General features: G+C 38.1%; 1 protein-coding gene across 1 annotated transcript in view; it reads left to right on the top strand.

The window, feature by feature from the left end:
• The window catches only part of LOC122559836 (membrane protein FAM174A), a 37,939-nt gene extending 15,947 nt beyond the window's left edge, over positions 1-21,992 (top strand). The window contains exon 3 of the mRNA XM_043709938.2: positions 17,276-21,992. Within this exon, the coding sequence (XP_043565873.2) occupies positions 17,276-17,279 (4 nt within the window). The 3' untranslated portion in view covers positions 17,280-21,992. The remainder of the gene's footprint in view (positions 1-17,275) is intronic.
• The last annotated feature ends 399 nt before the right edge of the window (positions 21,993-22,391 follow it).

Raw genomic sequence — 22,391 nt, 5'->3', positions numbered from 1 at the left:
TTTTCATTTCCAAAATAGATTACCTCACACTTCACTACTACATTTGTATCATTTCACTAGCCATCCATTTATCTGCCCTTTGCCCTTTTCTTCACTGTACCTATTAACATCTACAAACTTGGGTATGTGCTTCTCTCTCTTTTCAAACTAGGTCATTCACTCGTGAGCATGAAGCTGATTTTCTGAGGCCGAGTTTGGTAAAATTGGCAATCCTGTATCTGAATTAGGCATGCTACAGGTCTCCACAATACAGATAAATAAACATTCTAACTGACTTATTAATTAATTAAGACTGGAGAGATAGATATACTGCAGTCTGACATTCCTGCCACCTCATTTCAATTAAGTCAGCACACCTCTTGATGTGGGTGGGCTTGGCTTGTCAAGAATATGGAAGCTTGCTACTATTTTGTTTTTAGTAAGCACTATGTGGTTTTTAGCTAGTTAAACCTGCAGAAATATTATTATACGTATTCAAATCATCTCTCTTGATAACCTACATTTAAGCTCTCTAGATGTATCCAGATAGGATTTATCTTGAGAAAGAATGTGTTTCATGTTGGAAGAAACAAAATTGCTGTTTTTTTTTTCTGGGGAGGTTGATTTGAAGACTTTAAAACGCTTCACTTTCACAACATGCATTGAGATATTTTAACTTTACACAAAACTGTTTGGATGCATAGAGTCATAGCGATGTTCAGCACATAAATAGACCCTTTGGTCCTACTCCTCCGTGCTGACCAGATATCCTAAATTAATCTAGTGCCATTTGCTAGCACTTGGCCCATATCCCTCTGAACCCTTCCTATTTGTGTACCCACCCAGATGCCTTTTAAATGTTGTAATTGTACCAGCCTCCACCACTTCCTTTGGCAGTTCAATCCATACATACACCATCCTCTGTATGAAAACATTCCCCATGGGCTCCTTTTAAATCTTTTCTCTTTCACCCTAAACCTATGCCCTTTAGTTCTGGACTCCCTCAACCTGGAGAAAAGACCTTGTCTATTTACCCTATCCATGTCCCTCATGATTTTATAAACCTCTTTAAGCTCATTCTTCAGCCTCCAATACTGCAGGAAAAACAACCCCAGTCTTATTCGGCCTCTCCCTATCGCTCAAACCCTCCAACACTGGTAACATCCTTGTAAATCTTTTCTGAATTCTGTCAAGTTTCACAGCATCCTTCCTATGGGAGGGAGACCAGAATTGCACACACTGTTCTAAAAGTGGCCTGAGCAATGTCCTGTACAGCCGCAACATGAACTCCCAACTCCTATACTCGATGCTCTGACTAATAAAGGAAAGCGTACCAAACGCTGCCTGCATGATCCTGTATATTTGCAACTCTACTTTCAAAGAACTGTGAACTTGCACTCCAAAGTCTTTGTTCAGCAGCACTCCCCAGGACCTTACCATTAAGTGTATAAATCCTGCCCTGATTTGCCTTTGCAAAATGCATCTCAAAGTTTTTTTTTTCAAAGCAGTCTGAACAGAGCAGTTATGGATATGTTAACAGCTATGGTTCTTGCATCTGTTTCATAACTTTCTACAAAGCTAGATTTTACTATTATCTTACTGGTGAGCTTTCTATTAGAGTAATGGAGTTCATATTTAGTTTTTTTGGTTTATTTTGGCCCTTTTTTAGTTATAGATTTCATAACCTCTGTTCTTGTCCTGTTACTATACTTTTGGATCTCCTATTTCGAAGTACTTTTTACACCCTAATTCTGTAACTGATAATTTTATGGAATCAACTAAATTGATATTTAATGTATCAATGCTAGGAAGAGGTTCACTGAACGTGTGTATTATTTTTGGTAATTTTCACCCACTAAATCAATAAACTCAAGTCTCAAAAGTTTGTTAGTTGAATTAGCGCAACTCTTATGACATGGGGTAAACCTCTCTCCGAATTTTAAACCAGCAACACAGATAAGATTCACCCCATGTTGTATTCTGTTAAAATTCAAGAACTATCCCAAAGATCACTATTAAAGTTGAAATTAACAACTTTATTCTTTAAGTCTAACAGAGAATATTTAACTAGCAACTATTTCCAACTCCTTTCTCTTTAAACCTATCTTTTACCTCCCCCTCTACAATACTAGTCTGAATTTTTTTTTAAAATTACGATTTACCAAAAAATATAATCACGTTTCAAAACCTGTCAGCTTTGCTGAGTTTCCTCCTGTAGATTTTTCTGTCGTTGTTTCTGCTTCTTAGGGATTCTGCTTCACAGGTCTTTAATAGATAAAGGTACCTGTTAGAGAGCAGTTCTGCTGGTAACTTGTTGGTGGCTTTGTCGCTCTGGCCAACTGTTCAAGATGTTCAAAATTTATACCCCGAAATATCGGATCGTTTCATTAGTATAAATATTGTCAAAATACTAAATTCAAACTTGATTGGAGCTTAGTATCTTGGGACATAATTTAAACTGGCCACATTTGAATTTGTTTTTGTCTCATAGCAACCCAGCTACTGCTAGCTGTTCAATCAAATGTTACATTTTTAAATTTTCCAGTACTCTGTGCTTGCTAAGTCCTTGCCAACCTTTCAACTCTCTTAAAGGTACAGTACACCTACAACTTCATAACACAAATGTAGGACAAAAATCACAATACAAATTATGTATGAGCATAGGAAGTGGAAATAAATATATGCCATTCAGCGTCTCAAGCAAGCTCCACCATTCAATGCGATCATGGCTGCTCTGATTTCTCTACATTTCTAACCACTTCCATAATCCTTCAGCCCCTTGTTTATCAAGAATCAATCTACCTCTACTGTTAAAAACAGCCAAAGACTCTGCTTCTGCCATCTTTTCAGAAAGAGAGTTCCAAAGACTTATAACCTGCTGAGAACAAATTTCTCCTTGTCTCTATCTTAACTTGGCTACATATTATTTTGAAACAGTGACCTCTTGATTTAGATCCTCCTTCAAGAAGAAACAGCTTTCCACAGCTATCCTGTAAAGTCCATCAGGATCTTGCATGTTTCAGTCAAATTGTTTCTTATTCTTGTAAACTCCAACAGACATGAGACTAATGTGTTCAACCTTTCCTCATATGTCAATTCCTCCATCTTCAAAAACAAAAACAAAGTACTGGCGAACCTCAGCAGTTCTAAGTATTGGTCTTGTAAATCTTCTGAATTGCTTCCATATATATTTACATCCATCCTTGAGTTAAAGAGCCCATACTATAAATAGTATTCCAAAAGTTGTGACGCATATGCCCTTTATAACATGCCTATGTTTATATTCAATTCATAATAACATGATAACATTCCTTTAGCTTTCTTAATTGATGTACCTGCAAACTAACCTTTTATGATTCATGTACTAGAACACCTGGATCCCTCTACATCTTGAAGTTCTGCAATTCTTTACCTTTTAGATAATATGTTAATTTTTTGCCAAAATGGGCAATTTCACATTTTCCTATATCATACATCATTTTCCAGATCTTTGCCTACTGACTTAAACTACACATATCTCTTTTGTAACTTTCCTTATGTTCTCTTAATAATTACTTTCCTATGTATCTTTGTCATCAGCAAATTTATCAACTATGCCTTTAATCTTTTCATAAGAGTCATTTATATAATTGTAAAAGCTTGAAGCCCTGGCCCTGATCCCTGAGGCACACCATCTCTTACATTTTTGTCAACCAGGAAATGACCCATTTATGACTGGCTAGCTAACAGAACATAGCAATCATCTATCCAATCCATTATGTTATTCTGATACCATGATTTTTTTTTCTACAATTAACCGTTTGGTGTGGCACCTAATAAAATACTTTCTGCAAATCTGTGAATGAATATAATTTGTAAACAAATTTGTGCCATCCCTAAAACCACCTATTTCTATCCTAATGTCTCAGTTAAACTCTCCTTCATTGCCTCTAACTCAAGTATTCCAGTCCATTCTTGACTAATCTTCCATGTTTAACCTCCATAAACTTTGGGCCATTGAAGGCTCTATTGCTAGTCTCATAACCTGCATCAAGTCCAGATCTCCATCATCGTGAACGTGCTACCACATTTGCTTTTGGCCAAGCAATGGCCTGGTTGTGAAAGTCTCATCCTTGTTTTCCAAGTTTCATTCTTTCTGACATCTATAATCTCTTCCAATTCCAAAACTCTCTCTAGATACTACATTCTTATTTCTAGGCTCATTGAGATTATCCTGATTTTCGTAGCTGTTGCTTTGGTAGCTGTGCCTTCAGTTGCCTCGAACCAAATCTCAGGAATGTCCTCCCTATACATCACCACCATTACCAGCAGTGGTCGGTTGTACTGCAGAAATTCACCAAAGATCCTTACACAGCACCTTCCAAACTTATAACCACTTCCATCTTGAAGGATAAGGGCAGTATTACTGATACATGGTAATACCACTACCTGCAAGATCCCTCAAAGTCACTCTTAATCCTGACTTAGAAACATTTCGCTGTTCCTTCACTGTTGCTGGGTTGAAGTCCTGGAATTCTCTCCCAAAGGACATTGTGGGTCAACCTACAGCATGCAGACTGCAGCTTGCTGCCATCTTCTAAAGGGCAACTAGGGATGGACAATGAATCCTGGCCAACTAGTGATGCGATTTCCCCTGAGTGTACTTTTTAAAAAAAAACATGTTCCTTGCTTTCCTTTTTAGAAAGCTGCTTAAAACTAACCCATTTTGTCATCTGACCTAATTCTCTTTGTGTGGCTCTGTCATGCTTTGTTCTACAATACTCCTATGAAGTGCCTTGGATGATCATTATGTAGCATGCGTAGTGTTGTCTATATAATTAAGTGTGTCAAATTCCTTTTTTTTTAAACTTCAAAGTTGACCTCCATAGAATTGTAAACCTATAAGTACAGGAGACTGTCTGTCTGTCTGTCTGTCTGTAAACCATTTAAAATTACAAATCTTTTAATGGTTTTATAGATTTTTAATTGTCAGGTCAGCCGATCTTTCCCTTTCTGAAATTCAAGGAGAAAATTATAGGATACAAAAAAGTATTTGATTCTGGATGCTTTCTGATATAATCTTAATGAAGAAATTTGTTTTTAATGTTTTTTTGAACTTTGTTCCCCAGATTCTTTTATAGTTTTTTTTTATTGCTGTTTGGTAAGAGACAAAAATCAGATTTTATTTAACAGAATATTATTTATACTAGGATAATAATAGGTTTGTGTTTTCATTTGAGGAAGCTATAAGAAATCTCCCATAATTATAGATCAAAGTGACTGGGAGAAATGAGGAGTTGAAGGAAATTAGTATTAGTAAGATGATACTGGAAATATTCATGGGGCAGAAAGTGTGTGTTGGAGGAAGTGTTAGGGAGGAGGGAAATGAGGATTGTGGTAGAAGTGGAAAGAGACAGTGTAGTGATTATGTTGCTGGACTGGTCAAACAGAGGTCCAGGAAAATGTTTTGGGATCATGGGTTCACATTCTACTGTGGCATATGATGAAAGTTAAATTCTGTAAAGATTTAGATTTAAAAGCTAGTCCTCTAATGGTGATTCATAGTAATAGTGATCTCACTGTTGATTTATTTTTGTTTTTTAAAAAAAATCTCATTAATGAATCAAATTTTTTTTTGTGGGGTACTGCAAGAATTAGTACTTGGGCCTCGGCTATTTGCAGTATATATCAGCAGTTTGGATGCAGACACTACATGTAATATTTCCAAATTTGTGAACTATACAAAGCTCAGTGAAAATCTGAGGAAATATAGGCTTCAGGATTTGGACAGACATGGGCAGATGGAACATAGTCAGGAAAAAATTGATAAGTTATCCACTTTGGGAGAAACATATATGACTTAAATGATGAGAGGTTGGAAAGAATAGATGCACTAAAGGATCCATTTGCCATATCCTTGTCAGTAAATCACTGAAGGATGGCTAACGTGTAGTTGCAGCTGGAAGATTAATGAAATGTCAGTCATTATTGCAAGAGAATTTGACTATAGGAGTAGTGAACTCTTGCTTCAACTGTATAGGAAGCTTGGTTAGCTCGCACCTGGAGTACTCTGCAGTTTTGGTTTCTGCACCCCAGGAAGGATGACATTGCATTTCCTTCATGGCAATGAAGGTACACCAGATTTGTTCTCTGCATGGCCACACTGTCCGACAAAGAGATTGGACAAACTGAGCCTGTATTCTCTAGAGTTTCTGCATATATTGCGGAGGGATATATGAATAGGAAGGATTTGGAGGGATATGGGCCAGGTGCTGGCAGGTGGGACTAGATTGGGTTGGGATATCTGGTCGGCATGAACGAGGTGGACCTAACGGTCTGTTTCTGTGCTGTACATCTCTGACTCTATATCTACATCTACCCTGTTTATTCCCTTTAAATAGTTTGTAGATAAGCTGTTAGGTAAGATGTTTCGTCTGGTTGGGAAGTCTAGAATCATGGGGCACAACTTTAAATCAAAGGGCTGCCATTTGGGATCCAGATGAGAAATTTTAGTTACTCTGGTTTGTAAACCTTTGGAGTTGTCTACAACAGAGAGCTGTGGAAACTCAGTCTTTTGAATATGTTTTAGGTACCTGATTTCCAGTGTCTAAAGGTTTCTTTCTGCTTTGACCATCTTAAATGGCAGAGGACGCTAAATAGGCTGAATAGTCTACTGTTGGGTCTTTGTTCCTAAATGCAATGAGTTAACTTTGTTTATTAGTTGGCATATTATCTCTGCATTAGAGCTCATGATAGAGCTTCATAGTCTCTCTTAGAGAATATGTGAAAATCCATTTTGTATCCATTGGTTAATTTGACTTTTAAAAACAAAAAGTAACAATCATCATAATTAAGTAATTGAAATAATACAGTGCTGTAAAAGTTTAGTGATTTTAAAAATACTAATAATTTAAGTGCTTTTGAACAGTATTAAACTCTAATTATCTAGTGCAGCTCAGCTGAGAAAACCAGTACACTGAAAATATCTGTAAATCACAGATGAATCTATCAGCTTATTCAGACCTGTTATGACATACCTCATGGAGTAGGTGGGTCTTAAACTTCGGTGTTTTGCCCCAGCATTAGGGTCATTGCTACCACTTCATAAGAACCCCCAATTGCAATAGAAATTCACTGAGAGGAGGCTTTGGGGGGGCTGGGAGAAAGACAATCAGCAGAAGCAACACAGCTATCTGCAGAAATATGAAATGCAGATAATTGGGTTTCATATTCTACTGTCACATGGACAGTTAAATTATTTGGTTTGATAGATGTGTGGTATATCTTTCTATCCTAGAAACATTATTGTTCTAGAACCCTTTTTATTTTTAAAATTGTGCTTCAGGTCCCACATTTCCTTCAGTAATAATGTTGTAAATGACTCTCAAATCTAAAGATTAATTGTGTTATGTTTCTTCACATGTGTAAGACTTAGTTTTCATTGTTAGAATATGTTGGAATCTGGTGGTCACATGGGTGTATACAATGACTATCTTAAAATGTTGAATGGAATAATCTTTGAATTGAACTTGTACATCGTGTATAGAGAACAGAAACATGGCATTTATTTCAACTAGTCTATAACTGTATTATGTTCCACATCAACCTGCTCCCAACCCTTTTGATGTGACTGTATCGGAATATCCATGTATACCTTGTTCCCTCATGCTTATCTTGGTGTCCCTTAAATATTTGAATACTTTTGTTTGAACTATCCCTCATGATAGCATGTTCTACACTTTGCCACTGTTCAGGTAATTAAAGTTCTCTTTATTATTTAGTTTATTAGTAACTAGTTCAATTCATGACCTGTATTTTTGAAATCCACCAAACCAGTTTTCAAAAAAAAAACAAGATACTATTATTTGCATCAAGGAAATCTCCAGCTCATCTGTTCACTGCAGCATGAGCTTGTGGAATTGCAGAAATGACCAGGATGAATGTCATCTGTCCTCCAGTCCTGGATGTTTTTATCATTTGTCATATGTCCTCTGGTCCTTTTGTGTTTACATCATTTGTCCTTCAATTCCCATCCTCCCACTGACAGGGTGGGAGCTTCTCTCTACTATCGGCAGCCATTTGTCCAAAAAAATTCAGTTAAATTCCTAAACGTTAGTTTGGTTGCACTTAGAATTTCAGCATATCTATGTATATGTTATGTAATGGCAATTACTAAAAAGTCTTAATCATGGTGGGATCAGACTTTCCTATCTACACTTTTCTGAATAACAAACTTTGGACTGGTTGGTACCAGGCATTTAATTAAGTTTTTCAAGGATACTTCTTATGAGGAATGTCTCTCTGTGTCGAGAGTTGACTCCCTATAGGAATCTAATTTCCTATTGCTTAATACGCTAAAGCTAAAATTATTGTATGTGCTTATAATTACCTAAAGAATCTTGGTAAATGTTAGTGTAGTTTTTCCCCTTCCTTCCATAATAAATATCAAGTTTTAAGTTGGCTTGCTACATCTGAGCTTCCCCTATCAGAGATGTCTGTTGTCTGCATTCCTCCACTCTTTCCCATTACGATTGTCTATGAGGCACTTCCTTATGGTGTTGCCACATGCATGAAGGCCATGATTCTGATTGTGGAAACTGCTGAATTCAACTAACAATTTTCTTCAGCCATCTTAAGTTAGCTATTTCATGTTACCTTCAGCCTGGGCAGCTCCAGCACATACAATGAGACACTGCATGAATATTTTGGGAACAATAAAAAGGGTTCCTGCTACTTGGCTAAATGGTACCTAACTTGTACTATCAGTATGTAAATTTTATTCAATTAAAAGTATTTCAAATTAAAGCTTTAGTTGCTGTCAAGATGAAAGATTCTACAAAAACAACTTGCAAATTGAGTACTTCGTGTGCACTGTGGTGGTGTTAATATTCTCCGAACAATGAATTAGCATATAGATGTATAGTTTACATTTTCCAAAACTTCTTTAAAAAAAAATGAGAGCGCACTTCTGCTAGGAGTTATCAACACAGTGGCACATGATTAGACTTAATAGCATTCATGTTTATTATAATAATTGGATTTTTCCTAGTCAGTGGAAGTACCAGTTGAAAAGTTTGGCCCTCTTCTTACATTTTTAGCTAGGAACCAAACAGCAGTTGAAACAGACAAACATTTTTTGCGGTGCAATTTTAGATTAGCTGTAAGTATACTGTACAAAATTGCACAAAATATTCATATAAATCATTGAGCATTGGTGTTCCACACAAGCTTCCCTGTCTATTTATTTCATACCATTTTATCAACATGTACTACTTTCCCTATCTTCATTATGAACTTAATATTAAAACATCAGGGCTATCTATAGCAACTGCTGCTTATGGTTTTCTGAAAAAAATATTCTGGTCAATGCAGGAGAGCTGATAATATAAGAAAAATGGAAAACAAATATGATGTGGCCAGTTTCTGAAGTTATTAAACAATAATGAGACATCAAGGGTGTCAGGTCCCCAAGTGGAATATGAGATGTTGGCTTTTGAACTTGTGTTGTGCCTCCTTAGAACATGGAACATGTAGGCACAGGACAAAAAAGTTAACATTAGAGCAAGGTGGTTTATTGAAATGGAATGGAACTGGAAGGTCAAGGCTATTCCTACAGACAGAACTTAGATGTTCCATAAGACACTTGCCTAGTCTGTTTTTAGTTTCAACAGTGTAAAGGGGACCACGTTGTGGGCAGTGAATGCTGTAGATTAGGATGCAAGTAGTGCAAGTGAAAAACTGCTTCATCTAGAAGGTGGGTTTGGGTCCTAGGACAGTGAGGAGGGAGCAGGCAAATTAGAAGGTGCTATGATGAGTGAGGAAGATTTGAATGTTGAAGGAGCGGACGAGGGTGTCACGGAGGGATTACAGAAGTCTGATAGTGGGAAGGGAGAGATGAGTTTGGTTGTGGCAGTCAGCTGAGGTGCAGGAAATGTTGGAGAATGATCATTTGAGTGCAGAGACTATTGGTTTGAAAAGTAAAGGTAGGGAGAATCCCCTCATTCTGGAATGAGGTGAAGGGGTGACTGCAGAATCGCAGAAAGTAAGTCTGACAAGAGTAAAGGCCTGCAGCCGCTAGAAGGGTGAATCCTTGGTTAAGGAAAAAGGTGATAGCAGAAGTAACCACGTGGGAGGTGGCATTATCAAACAGGTGAGATGGAGAAATTCAGAATGGAAAGGAATCCTTGCAGGAAGCAGGGTATAAGAGTTGATATAACTCTGTGCCTTCCACTTACCTTGTATAATTAGTGTCCTGTTTATGTTGCCTTTAGAAGAGGACCAGTTCTCTCCCTTTCACATCTTACTTTACACCCATTTTTATTTTCTTACCCACCATTAACAGCCCCTTAGTTTTTTTGCACTGGGACTTTACCTCTGTCAAAAGTATAACAAAAACCCATTTTTCAAAACAGTTTTTAGTTCTGAAGAAGTCATCCCAAATTGAAAAAGTTATCTGTTTCTCCTTCCACAGATGCTGCTAGAACTGCGGAGGTTCTCCAGCATTCTCTTTATTTGCTTCCTCCAAATCTGCTTAGTCTTGACAGGCTTTTGGCCAAACCAGATAAACAAGCACCTATTCAAAACAACCCCAGCAGGTTTCACAATAAAACAAGCAGGTATCGTGAGTCATGTGATTTCTGGCAAGCCTTCAAAATATATGCTCTCCAAAGCAGGATTAAGTAAAGGAATTTTCATAACAATCACTAAGATTGAGGCCCATTCAGTAAGCTATTCTTGAAACTTCCTTGTGTTCTTCGAGACCAATGGATTATAGGTCCAATCTGTTTCAAACCTCCAAATAATTGCACTCCTAATTCTCGATTCGCCCAACAGTGGCCACTGCTCCCATCTAATTGGCCAGCAACCCTCTAAGGTAAGACTTCTTCTTTCCAAAACAGGAGCACAATTTCTCACCCTAAAACAATGAATGCTGTTCTCACCATTACATATCTGCTTGGTAGCTGTTGGGCTTGTTGGTGAACTTCCCTGTTTTTTTTTGCCATGGAGCAGGGATCATGGTGCATTATAAAATCCAGCTAATTGTTTCTATATCAGCAAGCTTAGAATACTATAGCAGAGAGGTATCAGAAGGTATTCTAACTCCTACTTGTACAAAGTAAGTAATTAACTAACTAAGCAGAGATGGCTGGGCAGGTGATGTGCTGTTGCTGTATGATATGGGAGCTGGCTGATCCCATTGTGAACGGCAGTGACCACATCTGCAGCAAGTGTTGGTTGCTGGAAAACTCCGGATCAGAGTTGATGATCTGGAATCTGAGCTTCAAACACTGCGGCACATCCGGGAGGGGGAGAGTTACCTGGATGCTTTGTTTCAGGAGGCAGTCACACCTGGGAGATTAAGTAATTCACATTCAGCTAGTGATCAGGCACAAAAGAGTGTGACTGTAAGTGAGGCAGGTAGGGGGAACCGGAGTTCAGGAGTGGAGGAGCCTCAGCCCTTGACCTTGTCCAACAGGTACGAGATTCTTGCTCCCTGTTCGGATGAGGAAAAGGACTCTGGACAGGATGAGCCAACTGACCAAGGCACCATGGTGCAGAAGGCCATTCAAGAGGGGGGAGCTAATAGACAAGTAGTGGTTATAGGGGATTCTATAATTAGGGGGACAGATAGTATCCTTTGCAAGCCGGATCGGGAGTCTCGCATGGTGTGTTGCCTGCCCGGTGCCAGGGTGGGAGACATCTCCGACCGGCTTGAAAGGATATTGGAGTGGGAGGATCCAGTTGTTGTGGTCCACGTTGGTACCAACAACATAGGCAAGACTAGGGTGGAGGACGTGTTTGGGCATTACGAAGCACTAGGCAGGAAATTGAAGCACAGGTCCTCAAGGGTCATAATCTCCGGATTACTGCCCGAGCCACGTGCCAATTGGCATAGGGACAAGAAAATTAGGCAAGTAAACACGTGGCTAAGGGATTGGTGTGGGAAAGAGGGATTCCACTTCATGGGGCATTGGCATCAGTTTTGGAACAGGGGGGATCTGTACCATTGGGACGGTCTCCACCTGAACCGATCAGGTACCAATGTTCTAGCGAAGAGGATAAATAGGGTGGTCAGTAGGACTTTAAACTTCTGAGTTGGGGGGAAGGGAAAGTGAAAGCGACAGGGAGTATGGAGGTAAATGGCAAGATAAGCAGCAGGATAGCATGTTTCCAGGCGGATTTAAAATTGAGGCAGACTGAGAATGCAGTAAAAAGCAAGGATAACTTAGGACATATGACTTCCAACATCTCTAATGATAAGGAAGTTAGCATTAAGGCACTTTACCTGAATGCTCGTAGCATTCATAACCAAGCCGATGAACTAATGGCACAGATAATAGTGAATGATTATGATGTAGTAGGCATCACAGAGACTTGGTTACAGGGGGGTCAGGACTGGCAGTTAAACCTCCATGGTTTTTCAACTTATCGAAAAGACAGAGAGGTGGGCAGAGGGGGTGGGGTTGCCTTGTTAGTTAAGAACAAAATTAAATCTATGGTATTGAATGACATAGCGTCGGATGATGTGGAGTCTGTGTGGGTAGAATTGAGGAACCACAAAGGCAAAAAAAACATAATTGGAGTTGTGTATAGACCTCCTAACAGTGGTCAGGACCAGGGACGCAACATGTACCGGGAAATAGAGAAGGCATGTCAGAAAGGCAAGGTTACATTGATCATGGGAGACTTCAATATGCAGGTGGACTGGGTAAATAATGTTGCTAGTGGATCTAAAGAAAGGGAATTCATGGAATGCTTACAGGATGGCTTTTTGGAACAGCTTGTCATGGAGCCCACAAGAGAGCAGGCTATTCTGGACCTAGTGCTTTGCAATGAACCAGACTCTATAAAAGATCTTAAAGTAAGGGAACCCTTAGGAAGTAGCGACCATAATATGGTAGAGTTCAGTCTGGAGTTTGAAAGGGAGAAGGCAAAATCGGATGTAATGGTGTTACAGTTGATTAAAGGTAATTATGAGGGCATGAGAGAGGAACTGACTAAAATAGACTGGAAGCAGAGGCTAACCGGGAAGACAGTAGAGCAAAAATGGCAGGAGTTTGTAGGTATAATTGAGGACACTGTACAGAGGTTCATTCCCAAGAAAAGAAAGATTAACCGGGGAGGGATTAGACAACCTTGGCTGACAAAGGAAGTCAGGAAATGTATTAAAGAAAAAGAGAGATCCTATAAAGTGGCTAAGAACAGTGGGAAATCAGAAGATTGGGAAGGATACAAAAGCAAACAGAGGATAACAAAGAGTGTAATAAGAAATGAGAGGATCAAATATGAAGGTAGGCTAGCCAGTAATATTAGAAATAATAGTAAAAGTTTCTTTCAGTACATAAGAAACAAACGACAGGCAAAAGTAGACATTGGGCCACTTCAAACTGATGCAGGAAGCCTAGTGATGGGAGATAAGGAAATAGCAGGAGAACTTAACAAGTACTTTGCATCAGTTTTCACAGTGGAAGACATGAGTAATATCCCAAAAATTAAAGGGTGTCACGGGGCTGAGTTGAGTATGGTTGCCATTACGAAAGAGATAGTGCTAGAAAAGTTAAAAAGTCTTAAAATTGATAAATCTCCTGGCCCTGATGGGATACACCCTAGAGTTCTGAGAGAGGTGGCTGAGGAAATAGCAGAGGCATTGGTTGAGATCTTTCAAGAGTCACTGGAGTCAGGAAAGGTCCCGGATGATTGGAAGATGGCTGTTGTAACCCCCTTGTTCAAGAAAGGATCAAGGCCAAAGATGGAAAATTATAGGCCAATCAGCTTAACCTCGGTTGTTGGTAAAATTCTAGAATCCATCATTAAGGATGAGGTTTCTAAATTCTTGGAAGAGCAGAGTCTGATTAGAACAAGTCAACATGGATTTAGTAAAGGGAGGTCATGCCTGACAAACCTGTTGGAATTTTTTGAAGAGGTAACAAGTAGGTTAGACCAGGGAAACCCAGTGGATGTGGTCTATCTAGACTTTCAAAAGGCCTTTGATAAGGTGCCACACGGGAGGCTGCTGAGCAAGGTGAGGGCCCATGGTGTGCTGCTGGGATGGATTGAGGATTGGCTGTCTAACAGAAGGCAGAGAGTTGGGATAAAAGGTTCTTTTTCAGAATGGCAGCCGGTGACGAGCGGTGTCCCGCAGGGTTCGGTGCTGGGGCCACAGCTGTTCGCATTATATATTAACGATTTGGATGAGGGAACCGGGGGCATTCTAGCGAAGTTTGCCGATGATACGAAGTTAGGTGGACAGGCAGGTAGTACTGAGGAAGTGGGGAGGCTACAGAAGGATCTAGACAGGTTGGGAGAGTGGTCCAGGAAATGGCTGATGGAATTTAACGTGAGCAACTGCGAGGTCTTGCACTTTGGCAAAAAGAATAAAAGCATAGACTACTTTCTAAATGGTGAGAAAATTAATAAAGCCAAAGCACAAAGGGATCTGGGAGTGCTAGTCGAGGATTCTCTAAAGGTAAACATGCAGGTTGAGTCCGTGATTAAGAAAGCGAATGCAATGTTATCTCTTATCTCAAGAGGGTTGGAATATAAAAGCAGAGATGTACTACTAAGACTTTATAAAGCTCTGGTTAGGCCCCATTTGGAGTACTGTGTCCAGTTTTGGTCCCCACACCTCAGGAAGGACATACTGGCACTGGAACATGTCCAGCGGAGATTCACACGGATGATCCCTGGAATGACGGGCCTAACATATGAGGAACAGCTGAGGATACTGGGATTGTATTCGTTGGAGTTTAGAAGATTAAGGGGAGACTTAATAGAGACGTACAAAATAATACATGGCTTGGAAAAGGTGGATGCTAGGAAATTGTTTCCGTTAGACGAGGAGACTAGGACCCGTGGACACAGCCTTAGAATTAGAGGAGGTCATTTCAGAACAGAAATGCGGAGACATTTCTTCAGCCAGAGAGTAGTGGGTCTGTGGAATTCATTGCCACGGAGTGCAGTGGAAGCCGGAATGCTAAATGTCTTCAAGGCCGAGATTGATAGATTCTTGTTGTCTAGAGGAATTAAGGGCTACGGGGAGAACGCTGGTAAGTGGAGCTGAAATGCGCATCAGCCATGATTGAATGGCGGAGTGGACCCGATGGGCCGAATGGCCTTACTTCCACTCCTATGTCTTATGGTCTTACTATATAACAAAGAAAAAGGTCCCATTTAATCAACATTTTTCCTGAGTTTCCTCCTATCTAATCATGCTCTATATGTCCTAATGCTTTATATGTTTGCTCTATATGTCCTTTAATATTAACCTGTTTCATATAACTATGAAGTTTAATTTTCAAAAAATTGATACAGCTATAATTTGACTTATTTTAGGGTCTGTTCTTAAATTTGGACCCTCTTTATATCTTGCTTACAAATGAATGTAGTCTATCTTACAACCTTACCTATTGTTTATCTTCAAAACATGCTGCAAGATTAACAAGGATGTTGCCAGGGTTGAAGGGTTTGAGCGATAGGGAGAGGCTGAATAGACTGGGGCTGTTTTTCCTGGACCGTTGTAGGCTGAGGGGTGACGTTTGTTGAGGTTTATAAAATCATGAGGGGCATACATAGGATAAACAGGTAAGTTGGATAGACCTCTTAAGGATAGTGGAACCAAGGGTTATGGGGATGAGGCAGGAACAGGATACTGATTGAGGATGATTAGCCATGATCATAATGAATGGTGCTGCTGGCTTGAAGGGCAGAATGGCCTACTCCTGCACCTGTTGTCTATTGTATTTTCCCTGGTGTGGAGGAGTCCAGAACTAGAGCGCATAGATTCAGGGCGAAGAGGAGAAAGATATAATAGGCACCTAAGGGGCACCTTTTTTCATGCAGAGGGTGGTGCATGCATGGAATGAGCTGCCAGAGGAAGTGGTGGAGGCTAGTGGAGCATTTAAAAGACATGTGGATGGGTATATGAATAGGAAGGAATTAGAGGGAAGGAATTAGGGCCAAATACTGGCAAATGGAACTAGATTAAGTTAAGATAACTGGTCAGCATGGACAGTTGGACCAAAGGGTCTGTTTCCATGCTGTATATCCCCAAGATTCTAACTCCAGTGAAGAGAAATCCGAGCTGAGCATCACTTTGTAATTGTAACCACTTATTCCTGATATAAGTGTAAATGTATCTGTGCTATACTTGCTCCATTGCCTATGCATCCTTAATAATAATGTGCCCAAACTTGTATAATGTTCCATTTGTGGCCCAAATAAGGTTCTGTAAAAGTAGGACATTATTCCTTTGTGTTTTATGTTCTGTGACTCTAGATGTAATCCTAAGGATTCCATTTCTTGTGGCTTTGCTTGCATGCACTAGTAATATATGGCTCTGACACTAAGATCCCTTTTTATATCTGCATCTTTTTTCCTATTTTCAAAATGTTAAATGTTAATAGTTTTACTAAGTATCAGCATCTACTGCATGCCTATGTCCACGTTGAGAAATAGAAATATTTGATTATCTGGTATTTCCTATCACAGTTGTGTTTATAGATATTTCTTGACTTTCATCATAACTATTTCTATTACTCTCTGTGCCATATACAAAATAATTTGCTGCATAACAGATTGAGTTCAAGGGCTGGGTGGCCATGGTTTTGAAATGCCTATCTAACGTGCTTCCTATCACTCAAAAATAATAAATAATCCAATTGCTGAGGTTCAAGTTTTAAGAAGAACAGCTCCCTATAATTTGACTGAGCTCTATTGTTTCCACATCTATGGCTACTGCCTTTACAAGGCCAGATTAACAGTCTCTTGTCTCACCTTATCACTGCCTAAGTGGAAACCTTTACATTTAACTATAATTTGCGAACAATAATTCACTTACAGCCAAAGTTAAAAATATGATGAAAGTCGTATTGGTGATTCAACAACAGAAGCATGTTAGATATTCTGTTCTATGGCAGCTTTTCAGTTTTCCAAATGGCTTTATTATTTTGATAATATCTGTTCAGTTAGTCTAATAGAAAAAAGGTACGCAACTTCTAAAATTATGTAAAACCTAGACTTCCTTTAAACTTGTAATGATGATAACAGATGTAAAACTGAAATCTTCAGCTGACAAATAATTCTATTATAATTTTGTGGCTGTCCTGAATTTAGTTTTCAAATTTCTGCTTTCATTCATGTAAAAGTTAACCAGAGAACGGAGCATTTTTCACTTTTAGTATCTACTGTAAGAATTTAAGTATTACCTCAATAGCAAATAGACTTAATCTGTTCAAAGACATTGCATTATTTAGATAATAAAGCACCTTCACACTTGCACTTCAAAAGCTGAAAAAAATTTGTTTTGATTTAATTGCAGGTAAATGCAGACCGTCTTAAGAGGGTGCCCTGCAAGAAAACCAAAGCTGTAGAGTAATATAAAGAAACTACCTACATCTTGATATACCAGAATGAGCTCCAAGTCTGTGTATTGTACGCGATTGTAAGTTAGTGTAATTTTGTAGCTCTACTTTCTTGAAAAACGCGCTATTTTAATAAGATAAAGCTTTTGATTCTGATAATAAATGTAAATTAAAACTGAGAATGTATTTTTTTAATTCCTTGCTAAAATTGAGAATTATCTTTTTTTAAGGTTGCAAATTCTCGACATTTCTTTTGTACTTGTGAATGCTAATCTGAGTTTAAATAGAAATAATCTGGGATATAGAATTTTTGCTGGTTAAAAAATCAAATCTGTTCCTGAGTCAAACTCCAACCTCTTTTTAAAATTACAATCAGACTTCTATAATAATAGTCTAGTGATGGGAATTGTAAAAAAAAAAACTGGTGGCTAATATTAGATCTAGAGGTAATAAGATTTCCTTGGCAATATAAATTGTTACTGTGGCTTGGAGCCCTATGAGAAGGTATTGGTACTGTATAGTAATTTGTTTAAAATGATTTTTTCTGTCATGTTGCTATTGTAGATAATGTGTATTATATTAGCATATATTTTGTACAGAATATACACTATGTGAACAAACTAGGCAAATGTTTACAAACTAACTACCTGAAGAGAATTCCTTTTTATTTGTTTCATACGTTTCCATTTATTTCAAAGCAGCATAGAAATTTGAAAGAATTTTTGCTTCATGTTGATCAATGCTTCACAATTACATTTCTATAATAGTTTATAGCTTTTTGACAAATGATCTTTCAGTACTCTTTGAGTAGGCGCACCATTTCAAAATATGTTTCAAAGTGACATCTTGAGTTTTATGCCCACTGTGCAACAATCTCCACCCCAGGCAGAAAAACGATGCAGGTCCTAGAACTTGCCCGAGGTGGAACAGGAATCAAACTCCATGTTGCCCAGAGTTATGGATAGTGATGGCAGAAGCTCTAATTTAATCCCATCACGTGACTGACCCAGAAATGTTTTCCATTCTTGCTGCCTGCCATTATTTGGAAGGATTTTGAAAGTTGATGCTCAACCTGTTTGGCCACATTATAAATACGCCTTCCTTGGCCATCAAATCCCTATACAAGATCGTAGAAAGCGTAAGTCCAGAAACCTTCGATGAATTCTGTGATTTGGTGCATTTTTCTAAATTATCCTCATTCACCTGGTACTGAGATCTTCACATTAATAATTAAGATATGGCTGTAGAGCTTGTAATAATTTGCTACTCTCAGACCTACCTTTTGAACAGGTCAATTAAAATGCTTCCTAGTTTAGGTTACTCCTCTGCTTCATGTGGGCAGTGTGGTAAGTGGGTCCCTGGCACTGCTTCCTCAAAGTGCCAGGGACCCAGGTTCAATTCCAGCCTTGGGTGACTGTGCAAACTCCACACAGACATTCTCCCTGTGCCTGTGTGGGTTTCCTCCGGGTGCTCCGGTTTCTTCCCACAATCCAAAGATGTGCAGATTAGGTGAACTGGCCATGCTAAATTGCCAATAGTGTTCAGGGATATTAGAGTAGGTGCATTAGTCAGGGGTAAATATAGGGTAAGGGCAATGGGTCTGGGTGGATTACTCTTCGGAGAGTTAATTGGACTTGTGGGGCAGAAGGGCCTGTTTCCACACTGTAGAGATTCTTCTTTTTTAAAAAAAAAATACCTCCACCCTCAGCTTCGTATGTTAAGAATCCAGTTCAAAACCATTATTTTTCTAGATCATTGAATAGTGACAGCAACATATTGTGGCATTTAAATTATACCTTTTGGATGTCCGTAAACCTCCCAGAGTTCAGAGGTGTTGATCCAGTTCAGCACAAACTCTTGAACTTAGATTAATATTGTTTAATAAAGTCTTCATCACTTGTAATGGAATATATTCACCAAATCTGGAGCAAACAGATTTCCACTTATAGCTGTTTGTCTTTAATTAACAATTCATCATCTGTTTTATATTGTAAGAAGAAAGTCAGAAGAAGTCCCATTTTTTTAAATGGGACTTTTGTTTGTCCAGCTAATTAATTACCTTCATAATCACACTTGTGTTCTATAAGTGAACTCATCCCTGATTTAAGGGCCTTCTTTTACCTATTTATGCACTAATTATTCAACTTTGGATTCTCTGATTCTGTATCTTCGTATTTATTTGGCTGCTAGGATATTTGCTGATTGCTGTTCTGTTGTCAGAGCTTCATTAAATAGGTATATACCTATCTTTTTTCTTCTTAAGTGAAAGAGTGCAAATGGAAGCTTTATAGGATGTGATATTCATTAGAAGGATTATATTAAAATGCTATGCCATTGACTTAGACTGAAAGCATTTCTTAAGCCACTAAGAATAGTTAAATATATAGTAAAATTAATTTTGTTTTAATCGTAGATTCAGACATGATATTTTTTTCAAAAAACCTAATTGATGCTAATCATTCTTTTGTTACAAAGTATTTATGACCATGCTTTACCCACCAAATCGTAATATCCAGAATTAGGGACATGATGCCACATTTGAAGCGAATACATTTTTGTAAAGCACCACTGTAACTTCTTTGCTTTTGCACTCCATTCCTCCATTAAAGAAGCCCAGGACCCCACAAGTCTTATTAACCACTTCCTCAAGCAGCACAACAATTTTGAAGGTTTATGTACGGATAGATTCAGGTCCTTCTGTCATATGCCACTGTTTGAATTCAACATTAGATTTTATTGAAACAGAGTAACTCTTGAGTAGTCTTGATTGACTTTTATTTCTTCCAGGCCATGTAACCATTTTAAGATGAACAAGAATAAGCTCTGATCCCATTGCTGCATCAGAGCAACTTGGGATGACTCATTCTCAGGATCTGTTCCCAATGCATTTGATCTGGTAGCCTAGAGCATTATGCACCTGTGTGGTTTGATGTAAATGTGCAAATGACTTCGGTGAAGCCAATTAAATCATGTTTAACTGTATTTCCCAACTTATTCAGTGTCCTATTATCCTCATCTCAGCCCCTGAATTCCTTTTGGCAGTGTAATGTTACCAAATAGTGATTAACTTTCTTAAAGCTTCTGTGCTCACACTCTAATTTCCAGGTTAAAGGTGCAATAACAGAAACAAAATGCTGGAGTAACACTCTAATCTGGCAGCATCCATTAGGAGAGGAGCAGAGTTAATGTTTTTAAGTCCAAAGATGACTACAGAATTGTTCCAAAGACGAGTTTTTGGACTCGACATTAACTCTGTTTCTCTATCCACGGGTGCTGTCAGATCTGCTGAGTTTCTCCAGCACTTATCTAAAAAAAGGATGATTTGAATATCCACTGCATTTTGCTTTTACTAAAAGGTGCAGCAAATTGTTACTATTCTCAGGTTTCTGTTGGTTTCTGAACCCTAATAAATTACTTACTTTTAAAAATGCATTTTGTCTATAGAATAGTTAAATTGTCACCAGTATATTTGTTACCTGAAGATCCTCAAGTTTGTAAGTTTCGAACACTTCAGTGACCTGAATTTGAATGAAACAAGTTAATTCCATGTACTTGCATGTGGTGCTCCACCTAGTGGTGGTTGTGGCCACAAATGCTGCCTTTTAATTTGATGTGCTGTAATGGCAAGAGGTTAAACTTGTGCTCAGCACGTTTTGCTGCAGCATCGGTAGAGTAATATTTCGACTAGTTTTGTCTTGTTTAGAAGTCTTTATTGACTTTCGATTTCAGTTAAGCTTATGATATCAAAAAGCCATCCATACTTGGTAGCTATTCCATAGATTTCAGCATGTCTTCTCCTTTCTAGATGCTCAATTGCTAGCAGTGTTAAAGGTTAGCCTTAAAGTTCACGTTCCTATATAAATAGCTAATTAGTAGGCAATGGATTATATCCTATTTTTTAAAAATGGTTGTATATGTAAGGATGATAATTTACCTTATTTTGTGTGGAACACCTATTGTGAAGATGCCCAACTAGCCAGAATCCTAAATATTTGGTGCCTTTGACAAATTTAACTGAAAACAAATTGTTTTTTCTCTGTGCAAATTGGTTACAGTGTTTCCTTCAAAATAGCAGTAGCTACACTTCATAAAGTACTTCATTGTTTGAAAAGCCATGAGATCATGAAGATGCTTTACAAGTAAAAGTCAGTAAATTTTTTCCTCCCAAGAAGCCATTTTGGTTGCTATTCTTTCTTAACTTTATCAAGGAAGTGTTTGCATTTCAGGCCCCTAAAGCAAACACCATTTTGTAGTTTCACCAACATGCGAACATTTTCTTTCAGCTCTTAACCTAGGGTTCTAGTTGAACATAACATGAGAATTTAGTAAAAAAAATTATTTTGTGCCAGCTCATTGTTAAAAATAGGTTAGGCTTTATACATTGTTTTAGCCTCTTTCAAACCAGAGTGGTTATTTTTACAACTAAAATATTTGTAACACAACTGTTGAACATATTTTTAATTTTTAAAACTGTAAGATTGAAACTAGCTATTGAAAAATGTTCACAATATGTTAGCATTACTTTTAAATTCTGTTTTAGTCATGGGTAACATTTATGTGAAATTTTGTGCTGTCTACAAATGATTTCTGTAAATTTTTAATGCTATGTTTGGCATTTGGAGGAATGTATTAAACTGAATACTTGGTTAATAAATCATATTTAAAACACTTCCAGCATTTGTGGCAATCTTGCATTTTTTTTCTACCCTACAAATATCGAGTGTACTTGAGTCTGTGGATGCTGTATCAACTGTTGAAAATGCATTGAATCATGAATGATTGTGACGCAATCGCTGCTAGTTTAGAAAGTGATGATCTATGGTAGACTGTTAGAAAATTACCGTCATTGAAATAATTTAAATTGAGGTCATTATGGATAACCATTCATCTGTTGTAAATGCTGCTGTGTAGCAAGAAAAGTGAAAGATCTGTTATTGTTTTTAGTTGATTTGGATGGTGATTTGCCTCCCTTCACAATTGAAAGTCCTAAAATTTCATGTTTTAATTTAGTATTAAGACCAAAAAAATCTAGATGTTAAATAAAAAGAATAAACGCTATGTGCTAAGTATATT

Source organism: Chiloscyllium plagiosum, unplaced genomic scaffold, assembly GCF_037043375.1.
Source record: "Chiloscyllium plagiosum isolate Xiang-an unplaced genomic scaffold, Cpla_swu_hap1 HiC_scaffold_2, whole genome shotgun sequence".
Classification (NCBI taxonomy): Eukaryota; Metazoa; Chordata; class Chondrichthyes; order Orectolobiformes; family Hemiscylliidae; genus Chiloscyllium; species Chiloscyllium plagiosum.
The sequence above is the reverse complement of the archived record's forward strand: the minus strand, read 5'-3'. Positions and strand labels throughout refer to the sequence as shown.